Genomic DNA, 17,500 nt, shown 5'->3' on the forward strand with positions numbered 1-17,500 from the left:
CTGCTAGGTAACAGGGACATAGGGTGAAAGAAACTCTGCCCATTGTTTCTCGCCGGCGCCTGGGATCGAACCCAGGACCACAGGATCACAAGTCCAGCGTGCTGTCCGCTCGGCCGACCGGCTCCATGATGATCAATTAATAATAACAATAATGATATTAATAATTGTAAATCAGTTTTATATACAATTTTTACAGGAGGTTGAAAGTTGAAAACTGGCAAACCTGTCGATAATATATTACAGATCGCGAGATGTTTTCATTATGGAGTGGAATGATGGTGTTTGGGGGGGGGGGGGTGCTGTTAGGGGGGGGGGGATGGGATGATTTAGGGGGGAGGGAGAGGGGGGGGTTAAGCCCATGAAGGGGGAGATCTTTGGGGAAGGAAGAGGGTTAAAGGGAGTGTATCAGGGGTGTGGGGAATTGAAGTAGGATTAAGGGGGTTCAGGGGAGGAGAGGGACGATATTTGGGGAAAGAGGAAGGGGAGGGGGGTTAGTGTGGGTGTTGTGGAGGGGGAGTAGGTAAGGGCCGCATCCCCCCCCCCCCACGTCCCCCCCCCCCCCCCCACGTCCCCCCCCCCCCTGCAACATATTTTAAACATATCCCACCTGAAACAACCGCTTGACGTAACAAAAATCATCTAATTGATTGTTAGCAGTAAAACAACATTTATATAACTGATCCGAGAAAAATGTGACTTGGTAAAATAGCAGCAGTTAATATTTGAATGTAAATCCAAAAATATTCTCAACCTCAATAAAAGAATTTTACGAACCACGAATCTAATTCTCAAGTCCGTAATTAAAACGGAACACATGTAAATACAGCGATGTATATATATATATATATATATATATATATATATATATATATATATATATATATATATATATATATATATATATATATATGTACATGGGTGGTTAGAGAGACAGGAGACCAATTATTGTTACACTTACTCTCACAGAGGTCGTTGTCTGTTTCTTTGTGTGTGTGTGTACGTGTTCTCATATCCCAGCTCCTTGTCCTTATATCCCAGCTCTTTGTCCTCATATCCCAGCTTCTTGTCCTCATATCCCAGCTTCTTGTCTTCATATCCCAGCTTCTTGTCCTTATATCCCAGCTTCTTGTCCTTATATCCCAGCTTCTTGTCCTCATATCCCAGCTTCTTGTCTTCATATCCCAGCTTCTTGTCCTTATATCCCAGCTTCTTGTCCTTATATCCCAGCTTCTTGTCCTTATATCCCAGCTTCTTGTCCTTATATCCCAGCTTCTTGTCCTCATATCTCAACTCCTTGTCCTGATATCCCAGCTTCTTGTCCTTATATCCCAGCTTCTTGTCCTTATATCCCAGCTTCTTGTCCTTATATCCCAGCTTCTTGTCTTCATATCCCAGCTTCTTGTCCTTATATCCCAGCTTCTTGTCCTTATATCCCAGCTTCTTGTCCTCATATCCCAGCTTCTTGTCCTTATATCCCAGCTTCTTGTCCTTATATCCCAGCTTCTTGTCCTCATATCCCAGCTTCTTGTCCTTATATCCCAGCTTCTTGTCCTTATATCCCAGCTTCTTGTCCTTATATCCCAGCTTCTTGTCCTTATATCCCAGCTTCTTGTCCTCATATCTCAACTCCTTGTCCTGATATCCCAGCTTCTTGTCCTGATATCCCAGCTTCTTGTCCTCATATCTCAACTCCTTGTCCTGATATCCCAGCTTGTTGTCCTCATATCTCAACTCCTTGTCCTGATATCCCAGCTTCTTGTCCTCATATCCCAACATGTTGTCCTCATATCTCAACTCCTTGTCCTGATATCCCAGCTTCTTGTCCTCATATCCCAACATGTTGTCCTCATATCTCAACTCCTTGTCCTGATATCCCAGCTTCTTGTCCTCATATCCCAACATGTTGTCCTCATATCTCAACTCCTTGTCCTGATATCCCAGCTTCTTGTCCTCATATCCCAACATGTTGTCCTCATATCTCAACTCCTTGTCCTGATATCCCAGCTTCTTGTCCTCATATCCCAACATGTTGTCCTCATATCTCAACTCCTTGTCCTGATATCCCAGCTTCTTGTCCTCATATCCCAACATGTTGTCCTCATATCTCAACTCCTTGTCCTGATATCCCAGCTTCTTGTCCTCATATCTCAACTCCTTGTCCTGATATCCCAGCTTCTTGTCCTCATATCTCAACTCCTTGTCCTGATATCCCAGCTTCTTGTCCTCATATCTCAACTCCTTGTCCTGATATCCCAGCTTCTTGTCCTCATATCTCAACTCCTTGTCCTGATATCCCAGCATGTTGTCCTTATATCCCATATAAGCTAAGCTCCCGAGTGTCCCATAAGGACATTAAAAAGTACTGTTGCAGTACCAGACACTTGAGCTGTTGAATAGTTAGGAGGCGGGGCCCAGGAACTGAAGCTCAACGCATACACACCTGCGCTTTTATATATATATATATATATATATATATATATATATATATATATATATATATATATATATATATATATATATATATATATATATATATATATATGTTAGAGTTTTGATTCCCAGACGTTTAATAAAGTAGTGGAATAAACCCGAGAGGGAAATGCGATTTCCACAGGATTTTAAATTGTGGAGTTATTTTTATTTATATTCTAAAATCCAGAGTTAATATCTATCTGGTGACAGCCTGTGTGAATAATCTATTATCTTTACATTATTTATCTTCAGGTATTAACGCAGGTGTGAATGTATAAATCAGTGCTGCAGTTTTTTAATGTAAATTATATTTCAATTTAACATTTTAAGGTTTAAATTCCTATTTAAAACATATCAATGTTTTATAGGGAATAGGTCGGCCGAGCGGACAGCACACTGGACTAGTGATCCTGTGGTCCTGGGTTCGATCCCAGGTGCCGGCGAGAAACAATGGGCAAAGTTTCTTTCACCCTATGCCACTGTTACCTAGCAGTAAATAGGTACCTGGGTGTTAGTCAGCTGTCACGGGCTGCTTCCTGGGGGTGGAGGCCTGGTCGAGGACCGGGCCGCGGGGACACTAAAGCCTCGAAATCATCTCAAGATAACCTCAAGATAACCTATAAGGAAAAGTTGCATTTATGAGCTGGTTGCAACACTTATGCAAGTGTGGAAAGTGTTGCCACGCGCCACCATGAGCAACATGAGCGTAAACGTAACAAAAGCGACTGTTTTGACTCAGCTATCAGGGGAAAGCGCCAATCCAGAGGGGGAAGGGTGCTATTAGGGGGGAAACGCAAAGGCATAAGGACTATCTAGCACTGGGAAGGGGTCAGGATGTAAGGATTTGGGATGGGACAGTGGGGGGGGGGATGGGATGGTGCCCAATCATTCGGACGGTCGGGGGATTGAACGCCGACCTGTATGAAGGGAGACCGTCGCTCTATACCGTCTCATATCCCGGCTCCTTGTCCTTATATCCCAGCTTCTTGTCCTCATATCCCAGCTTCTTCTCATATCCCAGCTCCTTGTGTGACATAAGGGTCCAAGACAGAGCTCTCTCCTGTGTGGCCTGCAGTTACGCTCAGTTACGCTGCTGTAACATTCTCTGAACTATAATTAGTAGTTACCTCACCAGGGTGAAGTGTAAGGTGTACTAGGGTAAACATGTTGGTGAAGTCAGGCACACAGATGCGTAGATAACGCAGTGTAAGAGAGAGAGAGAGAGAGAGAGAGAGAGAGAGAGGAGGGAGGGGGAGAGAGAGAGAGAGAGAGAGAGAGAGAGAGAGAGAGAGAGAGAGAGAGAGAGAGAGAGAGAGAGAGAGACGGAGAGAGAGAGGGGGAGAGGGGGAGTGGTGGAGAAAGAGAGCCAAGGATTAACATGATAATTATTATACATAAATTAGTAATAATTACAAGCCATAAATTAGGCGGCCGTTGCTAAACAAAGTTGTGGTGAACTGGTCAACTTTTTAATTAAGCTTCCGTCTTACACTTGAACTAATTGTTCACCCAAGTGAACAAAATACGAACATCACCTCCAGAATATACAATTATTTGGTTAGTTCCCTCTGCTGAGTGTGTGTGTGTGGGGGGGGGGGGGTGCTTGCGTGTACACACACACACACACACACACACACGCACACGCACGTTCAAGGTTGTAGAGGCAAAGTCAATTCACAACTTTAAAATCAGTTATAATAGCGAAATAGATTGAGAGTTATTCCATTCGATACCCAGCTAGAAAAGTGGGATCCAAGAGCTAGATATCCACCCTGCAGGCCTAAATAGGGGAGTATAAATAGGTGAATACACTCATACAACCCCTTCCCCCCCACACATTAACCCCTTCCCATCACCCCTTCCCCTCATTCTCCCCCACCCTACCCCCTCTCAACCCCCCCTCCCCACACCCCAACTATTAACAATGGTGAGCCGGAGGAGGATTACCTGGAAGCCGTACACCACCTTAGGAAGCCTCTACCACCATTTAATTCCCTCCAAGCAAATTCCGGCCCCCAGTCCCCCTATTGTCATCCCTATATACACGCCACCGAAGGGCGACTTTCTTCTACAGACACTCGTTTGATAAAGTTAATCTCATCAGTAAAGAATATTGCCATTATTATTATTATTATTGGGGGTTATAACTGTGGAAGGGAATGTGGCATTTTGTTATGTGAGGCGAGTTATCTATGTTATATTAGCATATATGTGTGTGTGTCATGCTTGATAGTGCAGGTGTGCTTGGGGTGGAGTCAGAGGGTGTGGAGTCAGGTGTGGAATCCAGGGGATGTGGATTCAGGTGTGGAGTCAGGGGGTGTGGAGTCAGGTATGGAGTTAGAGGGTGTGGAGTCAGGTGTGGAGTCAGGTGTGGAGTCAGGGGGGTGTGGAGTAATGAATGGAGCGTCACGGGGGTTTGAATGACCTGTCGCTCGCCTCTCAATTTATGGTCGATCGTATCGTAGCTTTAATTGCTTTTGTCAGTGAGAGGGTGATAGGTGAGGGGGGGGGGAAGGTGAGAGGGGGGGAGGGTGAGAGGGGGGGAAGGTGAGGGGGGGGGTGAGGAGGGGGGGGTGAGGAGGGGGGGGGAAAGTGAGGGGGAGTCACCAAATTTTTTTAAAGAGGAACTAAAGTAAAGAGTTGATGGGGGCATTTATTATGCACCCCATACCCATCCCGTTCCCTGTGATTGAAAACGTAACATTATAGTAACATTATAGTAACATTATAGTAACATTAAGTAACATTAAGTAACAATATCCCCCACAGTCTAATAACACTGGCCAGGGCGACTCACTAAGCATAAGTCGATACAAAAGAGGGAGTCTCAACCTATCCAATTTCTCTAAGTAAGTGGGAGTAAGCAAGATCAGAGAGAGATGAAAGAGGAGTAAGAGGAGGCATAAGGAGGAGGAGAAAGAAGAGGGTAAAGAGGGGAGAGAAGGAATGCGGGAAAAGTGACTTTGAGGGATGGAAGTGAAGGTGGAATAGTGTAAGAGCACAGAAAGAGGGACAGGTAAGTTGTGGAACGGGGGAGGATGATAAGATCAAGAGATAAGGAAGAGGAGAAGGAGAGACAAAGGGAAAATGGAGATTGGGTATTGAGATATAAAAAGAGAAAATGGTTAGATTTAACAAAGGAATAAGGGAGTGAAGATGAAACAGAGACTTAAAGAGAATATTGGAGAGAAGGGAAGAGTGGAGGGGAGAGTGAGGGGAGAGAAGGGGAGAGTGGAGGCATGTTATCTCCAAGTGACGATAACAAACAACACTTGTAAACATCTGGAAACTTGCAAACACTATATATATATATATATATATATATATATATATATATATATATATATATATATATATATATATATATATATATATATATAAAGACAAGTGGACATAAGAAAGATTAGCTGGTGGACTGAAGTATTATCTTTGGTAAATAAGAAATGTAGAGCAGAACTTGGCTATTCCCAGTGGGCTTTACTACACAATGCTGGCAAACCTTGAAACTCAGCACATACAGCTATTTCTGATATGCCAGCTTGTACCTACCTTTCCTGCCCATCACTGCCACGGCGAGATTCGAACCCCAGGCCATAAAACCCTGGGGTCCGGTTTTAATAGGTCCACCCCCGATCCAGCGAATAGAATATGTCTTAGCGGCTCCCGTAAACCTCAGCCCGGGTGCAGAGTTTCAGCCATTTCAGCTGTGCTTATATTTTTAAAGTGTTCCTTCCTTATATCTGTTGCGTGATGCACTTATATCCGCTCGTGGATAGCTTGGTGTCCCCCTAAACTGCCCCAACCATCGTTCGAGCACAAGGGTAATGACTGGAGAGGAATGAGGCACGCATTCAACTACACACCAGTAATATATTATAGGTATAACATGCACGTTCACTCATATATACAATTATGGTTAAAGTAAGTGTATTCGGTCCGGTATTCAGCACCATAGTCAGAGTAACATAAGTTAATCAAAGAAATTAACTCTCCGCCAGGGAACTACACTACTTGTAATCACATATGTTAATACAACTGTTAATTACTGTAGGCTGACAGTAGCCTACACCAGCTGACAGTAGCCTACACCAGCTGACACTAGCCTACACCAGCTGACACTAGCCTACACCAGCTGACACTAGCCTACACCAGCTGACACTAGCCTACACCAGCTGACACTAGCCTACACCAGCTGACACTAGCCTACACCAGCTGACACTAGCCTACACCAGCTGACACTAGCCTACACCAGCTGACACTAGCCTACACCAGCTGACACTAGCCTACACCAGCTGACACTAGCCTACACCAGCTGACACTAGCCTACACCAGCTGACAGTAGCCTACACCAGCTGACACTAGCCTACACCAGCTGACACTAGCCTACACCAGCTGACACTAGCCTACACCAGCTGACAGTAGCCTACACCAGCTGACAGTAGCCTACACCAGCTGACAGTAGCCTACACCAGCTGACAGCAACCTACATAAATTTATTGTAGTGTACACGAGTGGGAGAAACTAGCAAGGACTTACAGTGTACACTTACGAAGCCTCTACATCTATTACTAATCATGGCTGCATAGTTTACACTTATTTAAGAGTTTACGAACTCCGAAGCACTACGAGGTTGCTTATATCAATAATATCCTTAGGTTGTGAAGCTTCAAGGTCGTTAACTCTTTCATACATGTAAACACAACTACCATATATATATATATATATATATATATATATATATATATATATGTTGCATATGTCCTGGGGACCATTCAGGCTTGTTCGCATATATATATATATATATATATATATATATATATATATATATATATATATATATATATATATATATATATATCCCTTGTATAAGAGAATATATTCATCTCGCTTTACGCTATAAAGTGTCTTAAACTAGTTGTTTAACGATAGGACGTTTAAGGGGTAGAGTGTCGGATGGTGTCGTTATATACGAGTTGAATATATACAATGAAAAAAAGTCAGTATACAGACACTTCAGGTTAAGCTTACAGATGTTAAAAGCTGATTTGCATTGCTTTTAACACTCAAATAACAATTATGTTAATGTACCCCTCAAGGTAAAGGTAACCTTCCCGGACAGGATTGTGATACACCTGAGGGAGTATTGTAGGATTGTGATGCACATTAGGGAGTATTGTAGGATTGTGATGCACCTGATGGAGTATTGTAGGATTGTGATACACCTGAGGGAGTATTGTAGGATTGCGTCGTCGATACAGATTCGACCTCCGCGCTGGTTAACTCTGTGGTAAAGTTATCGGGAGAAAAAGGCAAAGCCAGCATGCTCAGAGAGTAGTCACACTAACGTGACTGAATCAATGAGAAAATCCGTAGAAGTAATGAGGGTTCGACCCTCAGCGGTAGGTGTTCCTACACACATACTCTAGCCACTAGACCACGACGTGGTATAAGGATTGCAACCTGGAATTCTACTGAACACACAAGGATTCCCTGAGGTTTTTACTCTCTCTGAGGCCACCTTGGACCCACCGCCAACCCTCCGCTCTGAGGCCATCTTGGACCCACCGCCAACCCTCCGCTCTGAGCCCACCTTGGACCCACCGCCAACCCTCCGCTCTGAGGCCACCTTGGACCCACCGCCAGCCCACCGCTCTGAGGCCACCTTGGACCCACCGCCAACCCTCCGCTCTGAGGCCACCTTGGACCCACCGCCAACCCTCCTCTCTGAAGCCACCTTGGACCCACCGCCAGCCCTACGCTCTGAGACCACCTTGGACCCTCCGCTCTGAGGTCACCTTGGACCCACCGCCAACCCTCCGCTCTGAGGCCACCTTGGACCCTCCGCCAACCCTCCGCTCTGAGGCCACCTTGGACCCACCACCAACCCTCCGCTCTGAGTCCACCTTGGACCCACCGCCAACTCTCCGCTCTGAGGCCACCTTGGACGCCGCCAACCCTCCGCTCTGAGGCCACCTTGGACGCCGCCAACCCTCCGCTCTGAGGCCACCTTGGACCCACCGCCAACCCTCCACTCTGAGGCCACCTTGGACGCCGCCAACTCTCTTCCCTTGTCCGGTAAATTTCTTGCCTGATTTACTCCAATTTACGTCGCAGTCTGTCCTGGGAATGGCGTCCCGCTCTACCTCTCAAAATCTCGTATTTTTAATGGCTTCCCAAAGTTTATCCATTACTAAGGCTCGTTATGGGTAATGGATTGGCCAGAGCCATCTAATGGCTAGAGAAGTATCTCAAAGATTTATCTATTAGTCAATATTTTTAATTTTCTAATTTGAACATTAAGATGTATGGGGTAATTTTTATGGCATTTTACTGTTGTTTTGTTCTAGTTTGTTATCAGGAATTTCCACGTAGCAGCCCAGCTGTTTAGCGAAGTTATTTTCTGAAGAACAAGTTGAAAATTTCTTGAAGACAAATTTGTTCTTGGAGAGAAGGGCAATAGAGCAAGGGATAAGACTGGCATTGTTATGGTTGTTGCCACCAAGTGTATCAACATCAGCTACCATCAACACGACGTCCCCAGGTGTTGAGCCACGGGAAGGTCCAAGGTCCGCATTGCAACCGGGAAATCATCCTCATTTACCAACGGATCCAGCGATTTGTCTCTCGGAGAGACTGCAGGATCCGTTGGTAAATCAGGATGATTTCCCGGTTGCAATTCTTTTACCATGTCGTAGCTCAGTCAATTAAGGCAACGTCTGGGATGCTCTCGGACGTAGGTTCGAACCCTCGTCACGGCCCTTGTGGATTTGTTCATAATATTTAACGTTCAAGAGCAATGAAAAACGCCGTTGGAGTCTTACTGGCGGAGACGCTGTGGCTCCCTGAGGTTCACTATTTCTCGTGTCCCATGAGTATGAGGTCGCCATGTTGTTAAAGATTCGCTACCTGGAACACAAAGTTCCAAGCAGCACGGGCTATGGTGAGCCCGTAGTAGCCCTCATTGGTTTTATGTACCAATATTATCCCAACTTCGGGCCTAAGTAGGTAGCGGACCTGGTTAGTATTGGTGGAGAGTTGGGCGACCTCTCACCGCCCTCTCCCAGGTGTGAGAGGAAGTAAACATTGCGGGGAGGGGACATATATGCTCCTTGATGTGTGTCTGTCGCTCCCTTACTCCGCCCTTCCTCCGGTTTGCAGCCACACCTCCACAGATCTCCAGTATCAGCTCTTGAAACTGGTAATGGCTCAAAAGGGCCACCACTAACGGGCTATTCATGCCCGTGCCACCTTTTGGATGGTTTAATCTCCATCAATCAATCTTCCCTCCTTACTGTACTTCATGCGCTCTTAACCTTCTTATCATGTTTATTCTCTTATCTCTCCCTCTTTCTTAAGCCTCCCTCTCCTTAGACCTCCCTCTCTCCTCTTCCCTCACTCCCTCCCCTCAGCTCTATAAGGTTATCTTGAGATGATTTCGGGGCTTTAGTGTCCCCGCGGCCCGGTCCTCGACCAGGCCTCCACCCCCAGGAAGCAGCCCGTGACAGCTGACTAACACCCAGGTACCTATTTTACTGCTAGGTAACAGGGGCATAGGGTGAAAGAAACTCTGCCCATTGTTTCTCGCCGGCGCCTGGGATCGAACCCAGGACCACAGGATCACAAGTCCAGCGTGCTGTCCGCTCGGCCGACCGGCTCCCTTTAGCTTTCTCTCTCGTAACAAATTTTACACTAGAGGAGTAGACTGTACGAGTAATCCAGAGTGATTTGTGATCACTCTTGATCAAGCTTTGTGAACAATCTAGTGTAAATGGAAATCAGTGTTTTTAATCCAAGCCAGGCAGGTTTAATGAGTATTGTGAGTGATCATTATTAATCCCAAACTGGACAGGGTTAATCATGCATCACATGGAGTTGAACAAACTTTTATGGCATAATTAATGAACACTTGAGGCATCCACGCCGATAATCTTTGACAATTTTTTAATGGGGGAAGAGAGAGAGAGAGAGAGAGGAGAGAGAGAGAGAGAGAGAGAGAGAGAGAGAGAGAGAGAGAGAGAGAGAGAGAGAGAGAGAGAGAGAGAGACAGAGAGAGAGAGAGAGAGAGAGAGAGACAGAGAGAGAGAGAGAGACAGAGAGAGAGAGAGAGAGAGAGAGAGAGAGAGAGAGAGAGAGAGAGAGAGAGAGAGAGAGAGCAGGGGGTAATAGATATAGAACATAAACCACACAACTGAGGTTGATAACTTTGTTATCTGCTGGTAAAGGAAGAAACTAATCTGCTACACACACTTGATAGATATCTAGAAAACAAAGAGGAAGGCTCTTTTCCTACTCTCCAACAAAAGGCTCTCCTCCCCCTCCCTCTTCTCAACATTTTGCTGTCGACAGGAAAGCGACAGCACAGACAGACACCACCTCAACATGCTCGGAAACGGCAAGTTTAACAGGAAAGGCGGAATAAAAAACTGCTGATGTAGAACTGACTAAATGTAAATTCTATCAGCAGAACTATTCGCATACTTTGCGTCCATTAAATAATGGAATGTGAACAAATCGAGGAATTCAGAGATAACACTATCAATGGAATCCAATAAATGTGTAAGTGCTTCATTCATAATGATATACTGCCAGGAATCTTAGAAAAGTATTCCAAATGTGCTTACTGTAGGTAATGCTGTACATGACTGTAAAGCTGCCGCCCAGTTGGGTGGGTATGGAGCAAGACTAGTAACTGTGTGACTCACCATAGATGTACAGTGCCTTGTACAGTGACTGTTGTGAGCCTCTTGTTGAATCACTAGTGATATAACGAGATTACTGATCCGTATATGTATTTGTGTAAATGATTGTGTGTATATATATATATATATATATATATATATATATATATATATATATATATATATATATATATATATATATATATATATATATATGTGTGTGTGTGTGTGTGTACATGTGTTGTGTATGTAACATTAACAATCGTGTAACTAGCTTCAAAAGATTTACACCAACGGCATCAGTTGGCAATGTATACCACTGACTAACGAGTCTGTTGGCAAGGAGAGTTTCTCTCTCCTGCGTTTATTCTGTATTTTCTTCCCGTAGTTTTTTGGTCATTATATCTCGTTGTCAAGACTGCATCTCAAGGAGTTCTTCACGGATCAGCACATCCACATTTTTTCATATATATATAAAAGGTTTCAATTAGTTCTCCGGAGTGTCAACGCTTCTTGAAGGAGAATCAGTTTGAATCTTTGTCTTTTTCGTAAGATTTATTTCTTAACGATGGTTATTATCTTCGTCGATCTTCTCTTTATTCTCTCAAGCTTATCTCCAGCTTTAGTTTTTTTTACTGTGAGTACAAAAATGTCTCTGCGAACACCAGTTAAGAAACCCAGTATTGTATATGTGTCATATACACATGTGTGTATGAATATGTGTATTCATGTGTATATGAATATTACATGTGTAACACATATGTGTGATGTGTTTTCACATCTCTGCTGGTGTCCACTCAGAGAGTCATGTCTTTAGTGGCTATAGCGAAGCAGTGTACTCGTATATAACATAATTACAGTCATATAAAAAATATATATAAAGATGAATCACATGTATATTGATGATGAACTTTCACGGCCATATGTTTATTTTTTTTGTTGGGTTTATAATTATTATTTTTTCTTTTCAGGTGCTGTTGATAGGAGGTCAGCAAGGCGCCTTGCGCAAGACACGCAGCAGTAGAGGTTGTAAGAAAGTGTAGAACACGCTGCAGAAGTTGTGTGTTGGTAAACAAGACCCATTGAGAATTCTAATCATATTCAAATACTGGGAACCCGACCAAAGAGGCGCGCATGGAACTCTAAACAAGCATCAGGAACACACGGAACAAGCTCAAAGTAACGGCAGAAGACAAAAGAACATCAGCAGATGTACCAGCAGTTAGCAGCACAAGTACTCGAGTGACGGAAGAGACTGCAGACAGCAGAAGACGAGGCAGTGGATCCGCTAACGAAACGCGTCCAGTAAGCTGACAACAGGAGGCAAAAGGAGGAGCCTCGAGGACCAGTATCGGGGGCGTCAGGAGCCACAGCAGCAGACACAAGAGCACCAGCAGACAAGCGGGGCACCTGCAGACTCTGGGAGGTCATGATCTCAGGGAGGTGGTGGCTGGGGCGGTGAGGTGTGGCTCTGGTGATCCAAGATGGCCGTCGTCCACCGGGAGAACACCTGAAGCAGGCAGCATGGTGCTGCACGACGGCTGACAGCTTCACAGCACGACGGCCAACAACTCCAGGAGCCCGCTCAAAGAGCTTCAGGAGGCTGGCCAAAAGCTTCAGAAGCTTGCTCAAGAGCTTCAGGAGCCCTTACAACAAGAGTTCCAGAAGCCCGCTCAAGAGCTTCGGAAGGCTGGCCAAAACCTCCAGGAGTCCGCTCAAGAGCTTCAGGAAGCCGGCCAAGAACTACAAGACCAATTTCTGCCAAAAGTCTAAAAACCTTCAAGAGCTCGAGGATCACCTGGGGATCTTCGGGAGTCTGAAGAGGGACTCCAAGAGATCGACTGAGAGTCCTGAGAGACCGTCCTTGGACCTTACTCTACCTTGACAACGGCTTCTTCAGACTCCCTGCGTGCCCCCTTCGTCAATTTAACCCCCCGAAAAGACCAATTACCCCCCGGAGAAAACAACTTAACCCCAGGGGGAAAAAAAAGAGAGTGATGAGAGCAGACAAGAGCCTCGGCCAGCCCAGGAACTTGGTGTAATGAGAAGGAAGCGTGTCGCCATGATCTCCGCTACCAATGGCGCGCACAGGGATTCCTTCGGCGCACATACCACTGCCGAAGGACTCTCTGGAAGTGTCAGGATAGAGTGCCTGGAGCGAGGCACTCAGAGAAGCGTGAGTGGGTACCTCCGGTGGGCGTGGTGGAGGGTGCCCACTCTCCTCCCCAGCCTATTCTTCCTCGTCGGGTTCCTCTCCTCCGCCAGCGCCTTCGACTTAGGTAAGTACCTGTCCAATGTTGTGAGTAGAAAGTGAGAAGCGTGTGTGTACATATTATCCATTTGTCAGTTGCGACAAGCAGAACTGTTCCTGTGTAGATGATGAGTCACAATAACGTGGCTGAGGATATGATGACCGAATTACACACCAGAAGATGAGACGACGACGATTCGGTCCGTCCTGGACCATTAATCGACTTGATATTGGTCCAGGATGGACCGAAATGACGTCGTCGCCTCTTCTGGTGTGTGGTTTGGTCATCAGAACTGTTCCTGTCTTGGGTTGATGTCATTCTGAGCTCTTTGGAGAAGAGGTCAGTGGGAGTAGAGCTCCGACTCCCGGGCCTAAGTCGGCCTGGCATTGTGAGTAGTGAGGAGTTCTTTAGCAAATGACAACATGCTATCAACATGGCGCCAAATGTCGCCCCAATACACGACGGAGACGAGTCCTCTCCTGGTAATGACTGGCTAGTCACCTTGACGTTGTTCGTCTGGACACTAGTGGAAACTAGTTTTTGGAATCCATGTATTTTACTTCATTTACAGACTCGCCATCTTGCTGCAGATTCTCAGTATAGTCTTTGAAGAAATCGATCGTGTCTGCCATTTTTTCCTTGATTTGTAATTTGAATGTTTGACAGAAAAGGTGAAGCTTTACTCTCTAATTAGAATTATGTGTCACTGAAAGTTGGTGACGTGAATAACATTTCCTATTACCTATCCCACTGTCACATCTATAAGAACACAATTTATCATCTGCCACCTTTTATTTCCTGCTGACCATCTTACCTTGTGGGAAAATAAAATATTCTTTTTACGAAGCACTCTAGAACCATCATCCTCCTGCAGGGGTTGAGCTTCGGCTCTTTGGTTCCACCTCTCAACTGTCAATCAACTGTTGTACAGGTTCCTGAGCTTATTGAGCTCAGGAGCTATTCCTGAGCTTTTTTTTTAGAAAGAATTTGTCAGAGTAGTTAACAAATGGAATGCATTAGGCAGTGATGTGGTGCAGACAGACTCCATACACAGGTTCAAATGTATATTTGATAAGAGCCCAGTAGGCCTAGGAACCTGTACACCAGTTGATTACAAGTCGAGAGGCGGGTCCAAAGAGCCAGAGCTTAACCCCCGCAAGCACAACTAGATGAGTACACACACACACAACACTGCCAAACACAGCTAAAGGAACAACAGATAAATCAGAGTGAAAGCCAAGGCAATCAACGAAATTCAGATTCCGGGAATTTCAATCACCCAATAGTGGTATTTTCCAATTGATTATACCCTGTGTGAGGAGCACCACGTCACAGCATAAACTACCTGCTTACAGCGGGTCAGTATGAACCGTATGGTCCCGCTTACCAGTGACGCACAGTGACGTATACAGTGACGCACGCAGTGACGCACAGTGACGCACATAGTGACGCACAGTGACGCACATAGTGACGCACATAGTGACGCTTGTTGAAGGGTGTTGCACAGGCCGTCTGAATCGTCGCTGGTGAGTGTTTAAAGCCTGGTGGATATGGTGGTTGATGGATGATCGCTGGTCGCGTGGTTGGTAACTCGCCACACGACCAGACTGGTCGTGTCACTGATGACCCCCCCCCCCCCCCCCCTCCCCTTTGAAGTGCTCAATGGCCTTAACAACTTCCGGTACATCCAAGAGAGTTGAATACTTAATGGTGTGTTGTTGTTGGGTTATTTGTTGTGTTCCTCAGGTTAAGATCTGGCTGGAAAATAGTGCCACACAGACGCGCCGCGACGCTGGACAAACTCGTGTACGAAATGAGGTTTATTTGACGAGAAAACGTGGAACGTTTTGCGTCTTCAAACAAACGTTTAGACTCTTTCTGGCACCATTGTTGATGGCTTTTGGGTGTTGATGTTGTTCATCCTTTTGTTTTGTTTCTATTTCCTGGTTAGTCTCTGTCTCTTTCTCTCTCTCTCTCTCTCTCTCTCTCTCTCCCTCCTCTCTCTCTCTCTCCCTCCTCTCTCTCTCTCTCTCTCTCTCTCTCTCTCTCTCTCTCTCTCTCTCTCTCTCTCTCTCTCTCTCTCTCTCTCTCTCTCTCTCTTGTTTTCCCAATTTGCTTCACCTTCGTTATTAATCTGTCTCTATTTTCCACCTTTTAGTTCCATTTTTTACTTTTAACGTTTCCCATTTCCTCATCTCTTTCCCTCGTATTCCTTCCCTTGTGCTATACTCCCTTCCTTTATCTACTTGTCTCCCCCTCCTTATTCTTTTCTCTCTTAACTTTCTACTTCCTCCCCACACCCACTGGCCCAACTGCTTCCTCCCAGGCCCTGTGTCGATCCTCTTCGGCTCCCGCCTCGGCCCTTTGTCGACTCTCCTTGGCCCTTCTCTTGGCCCTGTGTCGACCCTCCTCGGCCCCTCTCTTGGCCCTGTGTCGACCCTCTTCGACCTCTCTCTTGGCCCTGTGTCGACCCTCTTCGACCTCTCTCTTGGCCATGTGTCGACTATCCTCGGCCTCTCTCTTGGCCCTGTGTCGACCCTCTTCGACCTCTCTCTTGGCCCTGTGTCGACCCTCTTCGGCCCCTCTCTTGGCCCTGTGTCGACCCTCTTCGGCCTCTCTCTTGGCCCTGTATCGACCCTCTTCGGCCCCTCTCTTGGCCCTGTGTCGACCATCCTCGGCTCCTCTCTTGGCCCTGTGTTGACCCTACTCTCCTGTAGCCCCCTCGGCCCCTCCTCGTCCATTCCTGTCCCCCCATTCAGCCTATCGTCGACCGTCTTCGACTCCCTTGCTTCCTCTCCGACCTTCTTGGCAGCTCCTGCGTTCCCTAGGAGAGACCTGTCGAGAGGGTCCGTTCAGAACGCCAATCATAGCGGCCGGAGGGCATTGGATGGGATCAAGTCCCTGGGAAGTTAGTATGGACACGGGGATATCTGTGAGGGAGAGAGAGGGAGAGAGAGAGAGAGAGAGAGAGAGGTGAGGGCGGTGCGGGGAGAGGTCAGCATATTCTTCCTCTTCTTTTATTCCACGGGGTGCTGAGGACCTTGGTTTGTGAGGTGTTATAGTGGTGGGGGGCTGTGATTCACACTGTTGTGGGTGTTGGCACGTGGTCGTTCAGGCTGTGATGGTTGCTCTTGTGATAGGGCTGGACGTTTTTAATGTTCTTGCTGGTGTTCATGAGGGGGATGTGTGTCGCCTTTTGATGTTCTTCTTGGCGTGGTGCTTGTCTTTGCTGTCCTTGTCGTTGCTGTCCTTGTCGTTGCTGTGTTTGTAGTTGTCGTCTTTGCTGTTCTTCCTGCCCATTCCCCCTACCTTCTCCCCCTCTCTCACTCCTCACATTCTCTTGGCTACATCTAATTATCATTCCTACATGTTCGACGTCATCAAGTATTCCTGCTCTAAATCTCCCAGCATCCCTCTTCATCTCTCTACCTCTCCCAGCATCCCTCTTCATCTCTCTACCTCTCCCAGCATCCCTCTTCATATCTCTACCTCTCCCAGCATCCCTCTTCATCTCTCTACCTCTCCCAGCATCCCTCTTCATCTCTCTACCTCTCCCAGCATCCCTCTTCATCTCCCAGCCTCTCTCAGCCTCCCAGTAGATATATAAACATTTTACAGCTCTCCCATCAAACTCTAGAATGATGAGTTCCGGTCTGGCAACGGTCGTCATCTCGGAGAAATGCCCCAAGATTTATATATATATATATATATATATATATATATATATATATATATATATATATATATATATATATATATATATATATGCGAACAAGCCTGAATGGTCCCCAGGACAATATGCAACTGAAAACTCACACCCCAGAAGTGACTCGAACCCATACTCCCAGGAGCCACGCAACTGGTATGTACAAGACGCCTTAATCCACTTGACCATCACGACCGGACATAATGAGGTGATAGCCGAGGCTATTTGAACCACCCCACCGCCGGCACTCGGATAGTAATCTTGGGCATAGCATTTTACCAAATCACCTCATTCTTTGGGGCACACGTGAGGAACACAAATGCGAACAAGCCTGAATGGTCCCCAGGACAATATGCAACTGAAAACTCACACCCCAGAAGTGACTCGAACCC

At 46.0% G+C, this 17,500-nt stretch overlaps 1 protein-coding gene across 5 annotated transcripts in view; it reads left to right on the top strand.

The window, feature by feature from the left end:
* The window catches only part of Ddr (discoidin domain-containing receptor 2), a 642,292-nt gene that overhangs the window by 400,458 nt on the left and 224,334 nt on the right, over positions 1-17,500 (top strand). For all 5 annotated transcript variants that reach the window (XM_069314116.1, XM_069314113.1, XM_069314117.1 and 2 more), the window contains exon 2: positions 12,122-13,429. In XM_069314116.1, coding sequence (XP_069170217.1) covers positions 13,192-13,429 — 238 coding nt within the window. In that variant the 5' untranslated portion in view covers positions 12,122-13,191. The remainder of the gene's footprint in view (positions 1-12,121; positions 13,430-17,500) is intronic.

The sequence above is a fragment of the Procambarus clarkii genome, chromosome 78, assembly GCF_040958095.1.
Source record: "Procambarus clarkii isolate CNS0578487 chromosome 78, FALCON_Pclarkii_2.0, whole genome shotgun sequence".
Lineage (NCBI taxonomy): Eukaryota > Metazoa > Arthropoda > Malacostraca > Decapoda > Cambaridae > Procambarus > Procambarus clarkii.